The sequence below is a fragment of the Argiope bruennichi genome, chromosome 3 (genome assembly GCF_947563725.1).
Source record: "Argiope bruennichi chromosome 3, qqArgBrue1.1, whole genome shotgun sequence".
NCBI classification, from domain to species: Eukaryota; Metazoa; Arthropoda; class Arachnida; order Araneae; family Araneidae; genus Argiope; species Argiope bruennichi.
The window spans coordinates 113,089,764-113,104,300 of NC_079153.1; the positions used below are offsets into that span (position 1 = coordinate 113,089,764).

The window sequence follows — 14,537 nt, forward strand, 5'->3', positions numbered from 1 at the left end:
ATCATGTACTTGATATTTTTACTTGCATGTACTTGATATTTTTAAACATTCCTGAAGCGATCATCATTTCAGCATTTCTTAACGAAAAATCCAATGATCATAATTAATGACGCCACAGTTTATTACATGAATGCAGTATGATCTTACCAATTACGTCTGCAGATCTAAAATTTACAGTTTACAAAAATCTATAGTTCATTTGTACTTCATCAACATTCGCGTAAAAACTTTTCCTTGTTACATTACACTTATTCATATCGGTGTTTCGATCGATAAAGTCATCAAGATAATATTATATTTTAATGAAATAATTAATGAATTTAATGAATAAAAATAATTTGACATTCACTTGCTCGTTATCTTTCTGTTTCGGTTGGAGGGAAATATGTTTAAAACGATTTTTTCCATGCGGTACTTTTATCATTGTTCCAGGCAAGGTGTATGGAACATTTTAAGCCTACTGTGAAGGTGTCTTTTAAATCTTCGATATGAACAATGCATTTTAGATCTAACTCTCATTCGCTGATGTCAATCGAACTATCATTGCTACGCCATTATTATGATTTCGCTTTGTTCAAAGTTGTCAGCTGTGATGTTGCTGGTCATAATCATTGAATCTTGTAATGGAATTCAATGATTAGTTAATGAATTTAATGAACGTTAAATAGAGTCTCTATTTAACGCCAGGAAATTCCACGCATGTACAACGTCATGTACAACGTACAACGTCAAACATTTCCTGCCAAGCATTGTATGTGATTTCAAGTCGTTTGGGTGTATCCTTTTTTTTTTTTTTTTTTTTAGGTTTGTAATCCTGATGCTGTGACACTCCGAATTTTCATTTATAGTATGTACAATAAAGTACATATAAAAATGTTCAAAACAATTGTACCAAACTTTATTTGTAAATAATGATACATAGAAAAAATTATGAACACAGTATTGGAGGAAGCTAAAGTTTTGTTTGGATACATAATAATTTTTCTAAGTAATACTCTTTGGTTACGTAAGCAGCGTTAATAAGATTGAACATTTCATGTAAGGCACAAAGAAGCACGTTTGTTGCCATTAATCCGTATTCACCCACATTTGAATAATCACATGTATGTTTTGCATATGATTTAAAAACAATTTTTATGACCTACAGCAAATTTTCGAATGATAATTTGTTTTATGAGAATTTTGATTATTTATTTTAGTATTTTAATATAGACATATTAATTTCTACATTATTTTATATCATTTTCAAATGTATTTAAGATAGCTTTCTCAGTAGGATAAATTTCTTGTTCGTTTGCATGATTAGTATTAGTATAATATAATTTACACCTACATTTTAAGAAATGATGATAAATGTTATTTAAATTTATTATTAAATTAATTTGTTTTGATTTAATTGTTCATTATTTAAAAATTTATACTGTATTCAGAAAAAAATGATGCTTCGGTGTCATATAATAGACTAATCAAATCAGTAGAAAACTATTTGATAGTGGAAGTATACTGAATTCTTAATTCCACGAAGATATTTACTTTATTGTGAATGGTCAGGATAACACCAATTTGTTTAGTTTCCATATCGTGAAACCAACTACTGCTAATCATCACACGGCGCTCTCTGGTAAACCCTGAGTGTGGCAATATACATAATAACATATTCTTTATAGCGGCCGCATTTTCAAAATAGCATAGAATCATAAAGATTACTACATAATTTCTTCAAATCATGCACATCTCAAGGAAATAAATATACTACTAAACATTAATAAATTATAAAAAATAATACTTCGTTTAATTTCTTGCTTACTATTTCAATATCCTTTAATCGTCAACTTTTTCATTAATTATTATTATAATTTCGTACCTTCACTACTTACTTTTTTTATATCTTTTAGTTATCAAATTTTTCCCTGTTCTTTATTCTTATTTCTTCTCTTTCATTTAAAATATTTCCAGTTTAAAACCCAGAAATTACTTGAAAAGTAAGCATTAAAACCCCACGTAAATCATGCGAGTGAAATGCCTTTCCCTTTTTTAATTCTTGGTTCATTTTAATTCATTTATTTATATTTACCTAATACATTATTTCTTATTCTTAGTTTTTTTCAGATTATATTTATTGCTACCTAGGGCCGGGACCCAATTTTAGAAGCAGAGACGTAAAACATTTAAAAGGTAAAAGTAAGGTTTAAAAGGTAAAGCTTGTTCGTACTATGTAGGGATACATCCCTAACAAATGCATATATCAGTACGCCTTAAAAAATACGTTAATACGCTTACTGCGTTGCGCAGAATTTACCAGAGAAAGCCGTACTGTGATTAACAGTAAGTAGGATACTCAAAGTAAAATAATTGGCGACATCTTGAGCATCCACAATATCAGAATCTCTAACAAATGAATTCGTTATTGACAGATCGATTTTCAATTTAGTTGCGTTAGAAACTTCAGAAGACACGAGCGGTCGTAAATGCCATGTGACTTTTCAGTCCCCCATTCAGGTCATCAACTTTTATGTCTTTGCTCAGTCATTTCATTAGTTTTGTTCTTTTCATTCTCGAACGCATGATTTGAAATACCTGTAACTCAAAATTCATTCGTATTCATAGCTATATGGCCATTCATATATTATTCTGCTTCATTTTTTATTTTGGGTTTTTACTTTTTCTTATATGAACTCATTCATGAAACAATTTTGACTTCGAGATCTTTATATATTTCAATGATTTCGATTTCCTTTATTGTACTTGTTTTAGATATTATATTTCTTGCCTATTCATGTTTATCCAAAAATCATAATTCAAAAATTGCAACATTCTAAATAAATGAAATCTGTAAATGTTGTCCTTACATCAAAATTGTAAAACTATAACAAAATGTGAATGAATATATCAGCGGAAGAAATACTTTATCTAAGCACATACTCGGTTTCATTTACTAGAAAATTAAATTACTATGAAATTTAACAAAAGTCCAATTGATTATGGGATATATTTAAAAGATCTATTTTACATACAAATTCCTATTCCAGTAGAATTAAAATTTCGCATATAGTTTTAAGAAATTACTTGCATGATTCCACTCATCTCCAAGAAAGAAAAAAAATTATGCACATTTTAAGTCATTGTGTTCATTTTCTTGCATATAGCTACTCGGCATAGTGAAAATAATTAACGTACTATATATGGATAAGTTTTGAGAGTGCAATTAAAAGGAATTTCAAAAAATTAATTAAAAAAATTAAAATAATTACAATCAGGAAAAGGAATCAAAAATCTTAAATCAGCATGCTTGAATAGATGACAATTAGAATTTTAAGATAGTATAAAATCGTTGCTTTCGAGTAATGTTTGTGGAGGTTATCGTAGCAAAAAATTCAACATCATAAAAACAGAAACCAGCCAGAGTGATCTACCCAAAATTTTCTCGAGCATACTCCCTAATAAACTTGCCATACCAGAGAATGCCTTACATGACACTGGCGTACAGTAGTTAAGAAATATTAACTTTCGGCGTGAATTTAGCATTTTAACTGAATCTATTATGTTGTCCTTGCGAATAATTTGGCAGTTAATCCCTGGCATATGTTAATAGTATCCAAAAATCAAATCTGTGTTTTAGACAGATTTTTCTCAACCGAATGAGACAAAGATTTGACACAAAACATTGTAGTCGCCAAATTTCATGCCAAATTTGACAGATTTAAGCCACTACGTTTTTGAATTAATCACCTTTACATGTTTCTGAAAGTATAGACTGAAAGACAGTCAACTCGTAGTTGGATCTGGCCCAAAATTCTACAGTTGTTTACATTGTAGATGTTAAATCTGTGTACCCAACTTTATTTATCTATATCTCTTCTTTTTCTAGGTATCATGTTAACTTATATTCGAACAGCCGGACAAACGGACTTCCTCTGAATAGATTTTTCTCGAAATTTGATAGAAATCTGCAAATTTGGTGTAAAAACCGTATATAAGATTTCAGCTATCTAGCTCAAAACGTTTTTGACTTATCTTTATATCGCATATTTTCTAAAAATGTGCTTTTCGAATTCAAGAAAGTCTTAAACACGAAAAAAGTTCCTCAAAATCTCCAGTTTGAATTACTTTACAATTAAATTTTTTTTCTATACTACGCATAAGGGAAAGTAAAAAGGTGCCCAAAAGGCATAATAATTTAAATAATGAATTTTCTTTATTAAGGTATCGAATCATGAATAAAAATCTGACTAATAATGGCGTTTATAGCTTTGCCCAAGGACCTCAATTTTTATGTGAAGGGGAGAGATAAAATCGTTATTATAGAGCATGCGTGAAAGTTTTCGGGAATTAAGATACTCTGGTTTAGTTCGAGAGTCAAAACTTAATTTTCGATGCTCAAAATTCTTTTCTAAACTTGCATATCTAAAACTACTAATTATACTACTAACATACTATTAAAATTGTCACCAAACTAAATTACAAACTAAGTACTATTGCGTACATGTCTTACATTTGAAGATTCATTAAAATGCAAGTGGAACTGTTTTGTAAATTACTATACTTTTTCCTTCTATACTTCGAAATCGAGAAATTAACAAACCATTCCATTATTTAGAATTACATCATACGGACTAAATAAGTTTAATTATATGAACAATCAACTAATTATAATTAATTTTCAAAAATCTGTTATATTGGCGATGAGTAATGTTTATAACGTAATTTAAAATAATTCTGGGTTATCGGAAGAAGAATTATTGCTGAAAAAAATAGTTACTGATTTCATTTTTTTAAGATTTGTGAAGTTAGGAAATTTTGAAGTAATATCTATTGAAACCGTATACCTATTTTCTTTCTGTTTAAACCTTCTATTTTGCATTTACTTTCAGTTCAGTGTTGATATTATTCAGTTCAATTATTTTTGTGTCTACCAGTCCAAGACTAATAAATTAGGATTTTCTTAAAAAGAGGATTTGAAAACTGTTTTCTCGAGCTACAATGTTTGCAAAGGCATCTATTTCAACATATATATATATATATATATGAAGTGAAAAAAAATGGTAAACACACTTCTGTAGTTATATAGCATCATATATGATTTAAATCTCTTTCTCTTTTAGGTTCCTATGCGCTGTCCGTCAAGGATATAGATCACAATTCAAACGAAGTTTTAATAAGACATTATAAAATTCGAACATTAGATAGAGGAGGATTTTTTATATCCCCAAGAAAACCGTTTGCTACCTTAAAGGATCTAGTCACTTATTATTTCAGTGAGTAAATTTTTTTTTGAAGCACGTGTTGGATGCACGTACAGTTCGATGCATGTGTTAGAACATGTTACTGGTGATGAACCATTCTTTTATGTTAAAACTTGAAACCATCGTCTTTTCAGTACATGTTTTGTCTGTCACGTGCTCTTACTCAATACTTTAACATAGTATTCTTTTTTCTTTTTCTTTTTCTTTCTTTTTTTTTTTTTTTTTTTTTTTTTGTCTTTAACATATTGATGGCTTGTTTTCCACACTTAAAAAATGTATTACTTTATATTTCAGAAATGTCTATATTATTCTCTATAGTCGGGACATTCGCCATAATCTGAGAGGTGTTCTGTACCATATGTATTAGATTAACATTCCGTCAGTCGTGCTTTATCTGACAGATAGACAATTACTTTTTTTTCAGTAACTAGATGCTATGCGTGAGAGAAAAGGATTTTTAGTATCATCCTAGTTTTTTTGGAAAAAAAAATTATTTTATTTTTATTTGTGTCTACTTTAAATTGTGTTTATATATCTATATTATTCTATTACTAAGCCATATTATCTACTAACGTTAACAATATACACTGGTGTATCTGACGGATACAGCGCGATCACATTTATTTGGATAAACACGCGACTAAAGAGAATCCATTTTAAAGAAAATATTCAAAAGTTATAACCCAATTTAAGAGATTTCTTATGCTTTTGAATAAATATATAATCGGAACACATTATTAAGATTATTATAGTATTATTATAAAATAATACGAACAAAATAAACCAGAAAAATAAGAATCCGTCTTCTTTCAAAAAAATAAGGCATTAATTAAAGCATTAGAAACGTCGACTTCAATCAGATTTCAAATAAGACATCATACAGAATATGGATTAGTATATTTCTTTAACAAAATATCAAGGAATTAAACTTACTTGAAACATATTGGAACACAAACCATGATTATACTATACAGATAAACTGATTGATGGGAAAAATGAATTTTTAGCTGTAGAGATATTTATCTACACATTCACTAAAATTCTGTCTAATAAATATATATGTTAAAGAATAAAACTAGATATGAATGTATGTTGCCAATTTGCAAATTAAAAATAAAGCAGAATATTAACTGTCCAGTTTTCATACTTAAAGCAGACGATAAACTATCTTTATAAAAATATATAAAAGAACAGATTACAAAAAAAAAAAAAAAAAAAAAAAATGCTAGTATATATGAGAAAATAAATAATAAATAGGAAAAAAGAGTCTAAAGAACAATATTTACAAATGCAGAAATATTAAAAAGAAAAACGCCTTATAGGATTTAGTCAAAAAGAACATTACTTTTCAAAAAAAAAAAAAAATCGCGCTTGTTGAAAAAGTTAAATTGTTCTAATTTTTTGTTCAGAATAATATAATACCAATAATATGATAATTTAGAAAATAATATGATACATTATTAATTATACAATTATATGAGTTAAGAAAATTTGGAGTAAATTCAAATTTTTTAGTAAGATAGAAAATTATGCGAACAAACTGAAATTATATGTGCATTGAGGTGTGTAACAGGATTAAGAAATCATAAGAAAAACACCATTGAAAATGAAAAATAATACTAAATAATAACAGTTAAAGATTATTGGTAAATTAAAAATAAATAACTACTAAAATTGCTTTGTTTTAAAATCTGCTGAAAAAATGATTAAAATAGGTACTAATTCTTCTAAATTCTAAACTTCTAAATTTTTTTTATAAATATGCTAAATGGTCTAAAAAACTTTTACACTTTCTAGCTTTGAAGAATATATCAAAAATATATATAACACAAGTTTCAAAATTTTTTTAAGCCATTGGTTATGTGCATATTCATGTGAAACGAAAACTTAATCATTGCAAATTATTTAAAAATTTCTGATGGCATTGTACAAAAACTCATTCAATTTAAATCATATATAATTTTAGTCAGGTAAGTTGAATTTTTCTTTCAAGTTCACGTTGAATTTTGATTTCTTAAAATTGAAGCATTTTTGAAATATAAAGTATTTTCTTTTTTTCTTGTTTTTTTTTTTTTTTTTTCAAAAGATTCCGATGGTTTATGTCGAAGATTAGAACAGCCATGCTTCAGGTCACGACCAGCCATTTTAGGACCCTTGCCAAATTCTCGAGATGAATACGAAGTTCCATTCGAAAGTTTACAATTTGTTCGAACACTCGGAAAAGGAAATTTTGGCGAAGTATTTTATGGCAAGTGAATATTTATTTATATATTTTCCCTATGATATCTTCCATATGAATGACATTTTCTTACTCAATGGCTGAGAAAAGAGCATCTTAGGATATCAGATGAGTCTACTGTGCTAAATTAAAAGATATTAGCATAAGCACATTTATTACAATCTGTTATATCTTCCAAATTTTCTCTTTATTTCATTTTTTCACTCTTAGTAAATGAACTCATCTTTCTGAAATCGGAGATCACGCCTTTTCTTGAGGACCGGGGAATAAAGGATGTGAATTATTTTAAGCACTTTGTGATAGAGAAGTAGATTTAAGCGTTAATAAAAGACCAATTCTTTATGAATTGATATGTTTCCATCTTTGAATGAATGTAATGTATGTAACAATGGAAGAATGTAATGTATAGAAGTTAATACTCTGAATTGCAAATATATCTTTTTTTTTTAATTCTTTCCTGTGGACACAGGAGCTATGTAATAATGCCTCTTTGATCAACGTGTCAATCAAATCAAATTGACATGTTGATCAAATAACTTTGTTGTACAAAATCTGTTAATAATTTCATGTAGGAACGTTCGGAAGATTCTCTGCTGTTGACTAAAGCAGATTCAATTATCCTACAGGATTCACATTTTTATGGATTGGGTTCTATATTTTTATGTCCTAATTGTGTGAACATAGGTAAAATATTAAAGTATCAGTCCATGTCAGATCCTTGATTAAGCTTACATTTTCATCTAAAACAAAGAAATAATTTGCAGCCGCTTTATAAACCACAAACTGGCTACATCGACCTTGGCATATGGAAAAACTTGAACGACCGGACCGCCGCAACAGCAACACTGGCGGACGCTGTGGTTGAGTCCTAAAAGTCATCACCGGCCACGGTGCAATTCTTCCCTAAGGAAGTACTTCCCACCATCGATGGGAGGAGTCAGACTTCCACCTTTTCGTGTACCTACAAGGATGGAGAGAACAACCACCATACCGGAAGCTTCTCGTCCTCAATTACGAATTGTCCTCCCCCCCGTGGGACAGCTGCCTTATAAAAATAAACATTGTAATTATGAATCAAAAGTTAGTTATAAATGTTATTTCCAAATCGTTGGCATATTTAAAAAGTACATTTTTCATTACAAAACATTAGTAGCTTATTTATTATTACCGAATTATTCAGAGAGCCAAATCCTTCAATCTCTCACTTTTGTTCTAACTCTTCTTGCAGTTCTGAGAAAATTTAAAATTTTATCCTTAACATACATTTACTACAGTATTTTTTAAAAATTAATTCAAGCCTCCAGACTGAAAAGTTGAAGCATGATAGTATTTTAAATTTGTTTGTTCTTATGTTATTTTTAAGATTTTGTTCTTATTTATAGTAATGATCACGTACAGACAGAAGATGCGTTTAATACCGTCGCAATGTGTGATGTGTTCAAAAGCAATTATTAAAACAGTTAAAAGCATTGTTGTAAAATGCAGAGAAAGATTTTTAAATAATTATTAAAATTGAAGAAAAAAATTGCACAAAAACAAAATTGTCATCCCATAGCAGTTTTATTTTTGAATTTTAAAGTGGTGTAAGAATATTTTTGTTTAATAATATGCCCCTATATTATCGAGGGAAAACACTGAATTTTAATAATAATTTTTATTGAAAATGTAATTAACATTTTAAAAAACCCTTTTTAGTGAAAATCTATTACCCAAAAAGTAATAACGTTCCAGGATTGGTAGTTTAAATGCAACAATCATTCCTGTAGAGTGGTATGGACGATTATGGCACTATGCAAATTGCATCAAGCAATCTATAGATATTTTCTAACATATGAATATCATCTGTTTCAATTAATGTTGTTTCGTCCATTATTAATATCGGAAAGATTAACTACAACGTATAATTATAATCTAATATGGCATGGTCCACTAATGATGTCAACTAATAGGGCTTGTAAGTTACATTCACTTCATTGGCTCTGTTTCTGGTTTCAAACTAAATTAAAATAAGCTTCTTACACCCGTATTTTAACTTTATTAATATAAGCTAACCATTGTTATTCAAGTAATTGAATGATTATTTTGCATTATCTAATATTTAAAGGATTTCGATATTTAAATTTATTGATGTGTGTGTTTGGGGGAGTATAATATGAAGCTAATTCTATTCCACAATATAAACATAACGGCAGTTGAATAATAGAATGTTTTTTTTAAATAGTTGTGGTGACTTTTTAGTAAAAGAACAAATTTTATTTTATTTTATATATATTTTCCAAGAGTTTGAATTATAAGTGAAGTATGGATTCAAAAATATCCTTTAAATGAAATGGCGTTTCTAAAACCAGCATTTAAGAAAATAATAATCAAAATATGTGTTTTGAAATATTTAGTGCAAAGAATATTAAATGGCTTTTTTTCATAATTTATCATGGGCCACTTATTCGGCATGCTTTTTATCGTTTGGTTAAGGGGAAGTTCTTAAATTTTTGTAGGGTTTTGGAATGGTACAGTGGAAGTGGCCATCAAACGCCTCGTCTCTAATGGTGTTCAAACTGACGAATTCCGTCGAGAAGTTGCTGTAATGAAAGCCATTTGCCATCCTAAAATTGTGCGTTTGTACGCTATATGCACTGAAAAGGAACCTTTTTGCATTGTAATGGAATACATGTGCAATGGCAATCTTCAACATTATCTCAAAACTGACCTTGGGAAGAAGCTGAGGTTACCTTCACTGGTCAACATATCTGCCCAGGTATGAAATTTGGAGTTATTATGTTGTTTCATTATAAAACACATAACGATAACATTATATGAGACATTTTTATTTGTTACACATAAGTGTCATAAAAAAGAAATTGAATTTGTCAATGTCAAATGTAAACCACGTTTTTAAGTGATTATAAAACTTATAATTCGTTATGTTTTGCCATTGTCCTTAAATAAAATCATTTAATTAATCAATTTTTTAAAAATTTTGCTTACTTTCCTTTAAAAAAATCATTTATTCTTTTAAAAATTGCAAATTATTCATTTTTGAGCGAAATGTTGAGCAAACTGGTGACATGAAACATTTTTAGCTATGAATAATGAAAAAAAAAGGGCAAAAATTAATTATAGAATGTGTTGAAGGTTCTCCAAACATTATTCTTGATGTTAATCCAATAGTTAAACTGATAAGAATCATGCATAAACTTCAAATTTAAAGCCTGATCCTGTAGGTATTTGCAACTTAATTACTCCCATCTTAATTCAGCCTGAAACAATAATTATGAAATATTTTCCCCTTTTATTTCTTTATAAAAATACGCAATGTTCTATTAATGGATCAATGAGCCATAGAATTATTAGAAGACGTCAAGAAGAACAAAAATTATGATGAAACACATAATGGCTTCTCAAACCACAAGGATGAACATCTCGAAAACTGCATGCAGACTCTGAGTCCAAAAGGCATTGTCAACACACATAATATACGTATGTATGTGATGGATAATTCAAATGCCTCTGTACCGTAGAAAATCCAACAGACTTTTACTGTAAACGTGTGAGCAGGAATCCTCGGTGATTATGTTTTGAAGCTGTATTTGATGCCCAAAAGCATGAATAGAACAACGTAACCTTGTTTTTCTGCTCGCTCTCTTTGAAATGTCACAAAGTAGCCTGTCATTGTGTAATGAGGCATGTTGCACGCCTATATATACAACGGAAGATAACACAATACAAATTGTTGTTCCTTCGGTAGACATTAAAAGCATACCTCGTATCTTCGAGCGCATCCGGAAATAGTTTTTACGTCGTTGTAACAGTGCAATGACGTCAATAGCCATTCCTTCCAACATTTCATGCAATAATTAATCAATTAAATTCTTTGTTGTTATTATTTTTCTTTTCGTCTTTTCAGCGTGATGTCTAAATTTGCTTGCTTTTTCCGCAATTTTCAACTCTTTCAACATGATTTGCGACACCATAATTCATTACAATTTTTGCTTTTAGTATCTACTAACAATCCATTGAGAATTTCGATTTTTTTTAATAGAACACCCAATATAATTGCAATATACAACAAAAATTTTATTTCCTTGACTTTCTCAAATGTATTTAAGCTGTATGGAACATTTTCGGTTTAGTTTCGTAGAAAAATGAAAAGAATCGATACGCATTTTAGTTAAATTTCCTTTAACTGACTGAATCTAAAATTTGTTATGTATGTATTTGTTACATATCAAATTCAAAGATTATTTATTAAAATTCATCCATGTAGAATGTCAAATTTTCGAGTTTACTTCTTGACGAACGAACAGACAGATTGACAGATAAACCTACAATAAAAATCATTAATTAAATTTCATTCATTTGCTTCGTTTTGTTTTGAATTATTGTATTCTCAAACTGAGAGAAATATTCCCAAAAAGGATTTTTCAGACAAAGGAAGATAGATTTTAAACGTAAAAATGCATCAAAAGCTGCTAATCAATCAATCTAATTTTTGTATCTGGAGAATATCAGCTTTAGGACATTTTTATTTATCATTATTATTATTTGCATAGAAAAAAATTGTTCAGGTATCAAGGTTAATTACCTTGATACCTGATACCTATTCTTTGAAAACGCCAAAGAAATGCGAGCAGGATTTATTTTGTTTCATATAGAATCAACAATTTTTTTTTTTATACAGATTTCCACTCTGCTTAAAATTGTGATTTTTAAACAACAAAATTTTTCCAAAACTATTATGAAAGTGCAGAAAAAAACAAATTTACTGCGCATATTCCGTTTTATTTATGCAACTTTTACTGATGATCAAGTTTTATTTATTTAAAAAACATCATATTTCTGTATGCCTAGATAGCTGACGGGATGACGTACCTGGAATCCAACAACATGATTCATAGGGACTTAGCAGCTCGCAATATATTAGTTGGAGACGGCGGCATCGTGAAACTGGCGGATTTTGGATTAGCAAGAATCATGGATGAGGCCGTATACGTAGCGAGTGGTAAGAAGTACCTCAGGTTTATAAGAATTACGCCAATTATTTTCGTAACTGATATTACATTATGAAACCAAAATCACGTCTTCGCATCTGCTAAAATCGTTTTCCTCTTTCCTTACAAATCTATTAACCCTTTGTTAGTTTAAAATGAAAGTGTTTCATATGTAAGTATGGTTTTTAATCCATGAGATACATAATTTTTAATTTTCAGGTGATTTGATATTGCATATCATAAGCTTCTCATATATTTCAATTAACAAGCATGCATTTTAATTCAAACGTCTCTAATGCATTTTTAAATAAATATTTTTAATTTATAAATCGATTTTTGATATTGCAGTTATTTTTAGATTTTGAAATGATACAGTGATAAGAAAATCATTTCTTTTATATGATATTTCCAATAATTTTGTTTTTACAATACAAACTCTTGAATGTGAAGAATCACGTTTATCAATTCTGCTCTTCAGGAGTTTCTTCAAAAACGATGCGTGTAGGGCAATGTCTTGAATGTGAATTCCTCTTTCAAACTTCAGAAACGGCAGTTGTAGAAAGGAAATAATGGAAATGTCATAGATGTTTAATAAGTTTTTATTGCTAAATATTGATTAAATATCCTTATATTTGATTGTATATATATCAATTCAACCCTTCTGCAAAATTCATTAAAAGAATAGAGGACGAGGCTCTCATTCAGACAAAATAGCTTTGTTTTCAGTTGCAGATATAAGTTGACATTACAGTATTTTGAAAAATCAAGCCTTTATTCTTACTCGTTGATTAACAATTATTAGCGTTAAGAAGAGGGTTATAAAAAATGAATTAGAACTCATCCGCTTCATTTTCCGTCATCGGGCTTATTGGACTTTTTTTCATCGGATAAACATCGGACGAATTTCCGCAACAATATTATATCTTGACTCTGAATATAACCCTTTTTAAGTGTATTTCATTTTCTCAACATTTTTTTCTTTCCTCAAAAGTGCGGTTAATACACAATAAGGCAAAATTTTCACAAATTGTAATAACTATGACTGAATACATGGAACAAATTTGATCAACATACATTGCCAACTACCTTTTTAGTAATATTTTTCAAATTGTGATACTAGTAGAAACAGTAATAGTTGTACTGAAATTCTATGCTATCTTTTGTGAGCTCGCAATATAAATATGGAGCAAACTTAACATGAAATGGAGAAAAAAAATATTTAAGTCGCATGTGTTTATGAAATATGAGGGGGGGGGGTATATCAATCCAAATATTTTTATCATTTATGACTATCAATAATATAAGCTTAATATGACTTATGTCAAAACAAAAATTTTATGGCATATACTCCACAATCTTGAAAATATATTTAAAAAATTATAACATAATAAAAGTAAGTTAATAAAAAATTGTGAAACATCTAATATTCATGCATTATCTATGTCCGTGTTTAGGTGGAAAACTACCGATAAAATGGACTGCACCAGAAGCATATACGACAATGGAATTTACAATAAAATCAGATGTTTGGTCATTTGGAATAGTTTTATATGAAATATTTACTCATGGAGGAACTCCGTATTCAGGTAATCCATTTTAAACATCTGTTCCATATTAAATTTATTTAATTAACATAAATCCGCATGTCCGAAATGAGAGTTCACAAATCTCATCATTCTATCAAGAGTCTATTCAATTAACTTTAATCTGCATACTCCAAATGGAATACTAATTTGTTTCAAATACTATTTTATTTATATCATCTAAAAGCATTAGATTAATTAAAATCTATGGGGTTCCAAACAAAACTGGTAATTCTTCATTTATTTCAATTAAAGTTTATTTAATTAATTTGATGACCTAAAATACTAATGATTCTCATTAATTAATTCCATTTATTTAATTAACACATATCTGAGGGCTCCGAATAAAAAGTCACAACTCTCATTCGAATATTGCATCCAAAACTTATTTATTTAACTCAAATCTGCTTGTTCTAAATGAAAATTTAAAATTCTCATTCATTTTTTTCCTGCTAAAGTTTATTTAACTAACGTAAATCTACAT

At 28.8% G+C, this 14,537-nt stretch overlaps 1 protein-coding gene across 2 annotated transcripts in view; it reads left to right on the plus strand.

Annotated features, from left to right (window-relative positions):
* LOC129963785 (tyrosine-protein kinase SRK3-like) overlaps window positions 1-14,537 on the plus strand; it is a 54,017-nt gene that overhangs the window by 37,970 nt on the left and 1,510 nt on the right. For both annotated transcript variants that reach the window (XM_056078340.1, XM_056078341.1), the window contains exons 6-10: window positions 5,103-5,255; window positions 7,330-7,491; window positions 9,978-10,237; window positions 12,331-12,481; window positions 13,925-14,056. In XM_056078340.1, the coding sequence (XP_055934315.1) occupies window positions 5,103-5,255; window positions 7,330-7,491; window positions 9,978-10,237; window positions 12,331-12,481; window positions 13,925-14,056 (858 nt within the window). The remainder of the gene's footprint in view (window positions 1-5,102; window positions 5,256-7,329; window positions 7,492-9,977; window positions 10,238-12,330; window positions 12,482-13,924; window positions 14,057-14,537) is intronic.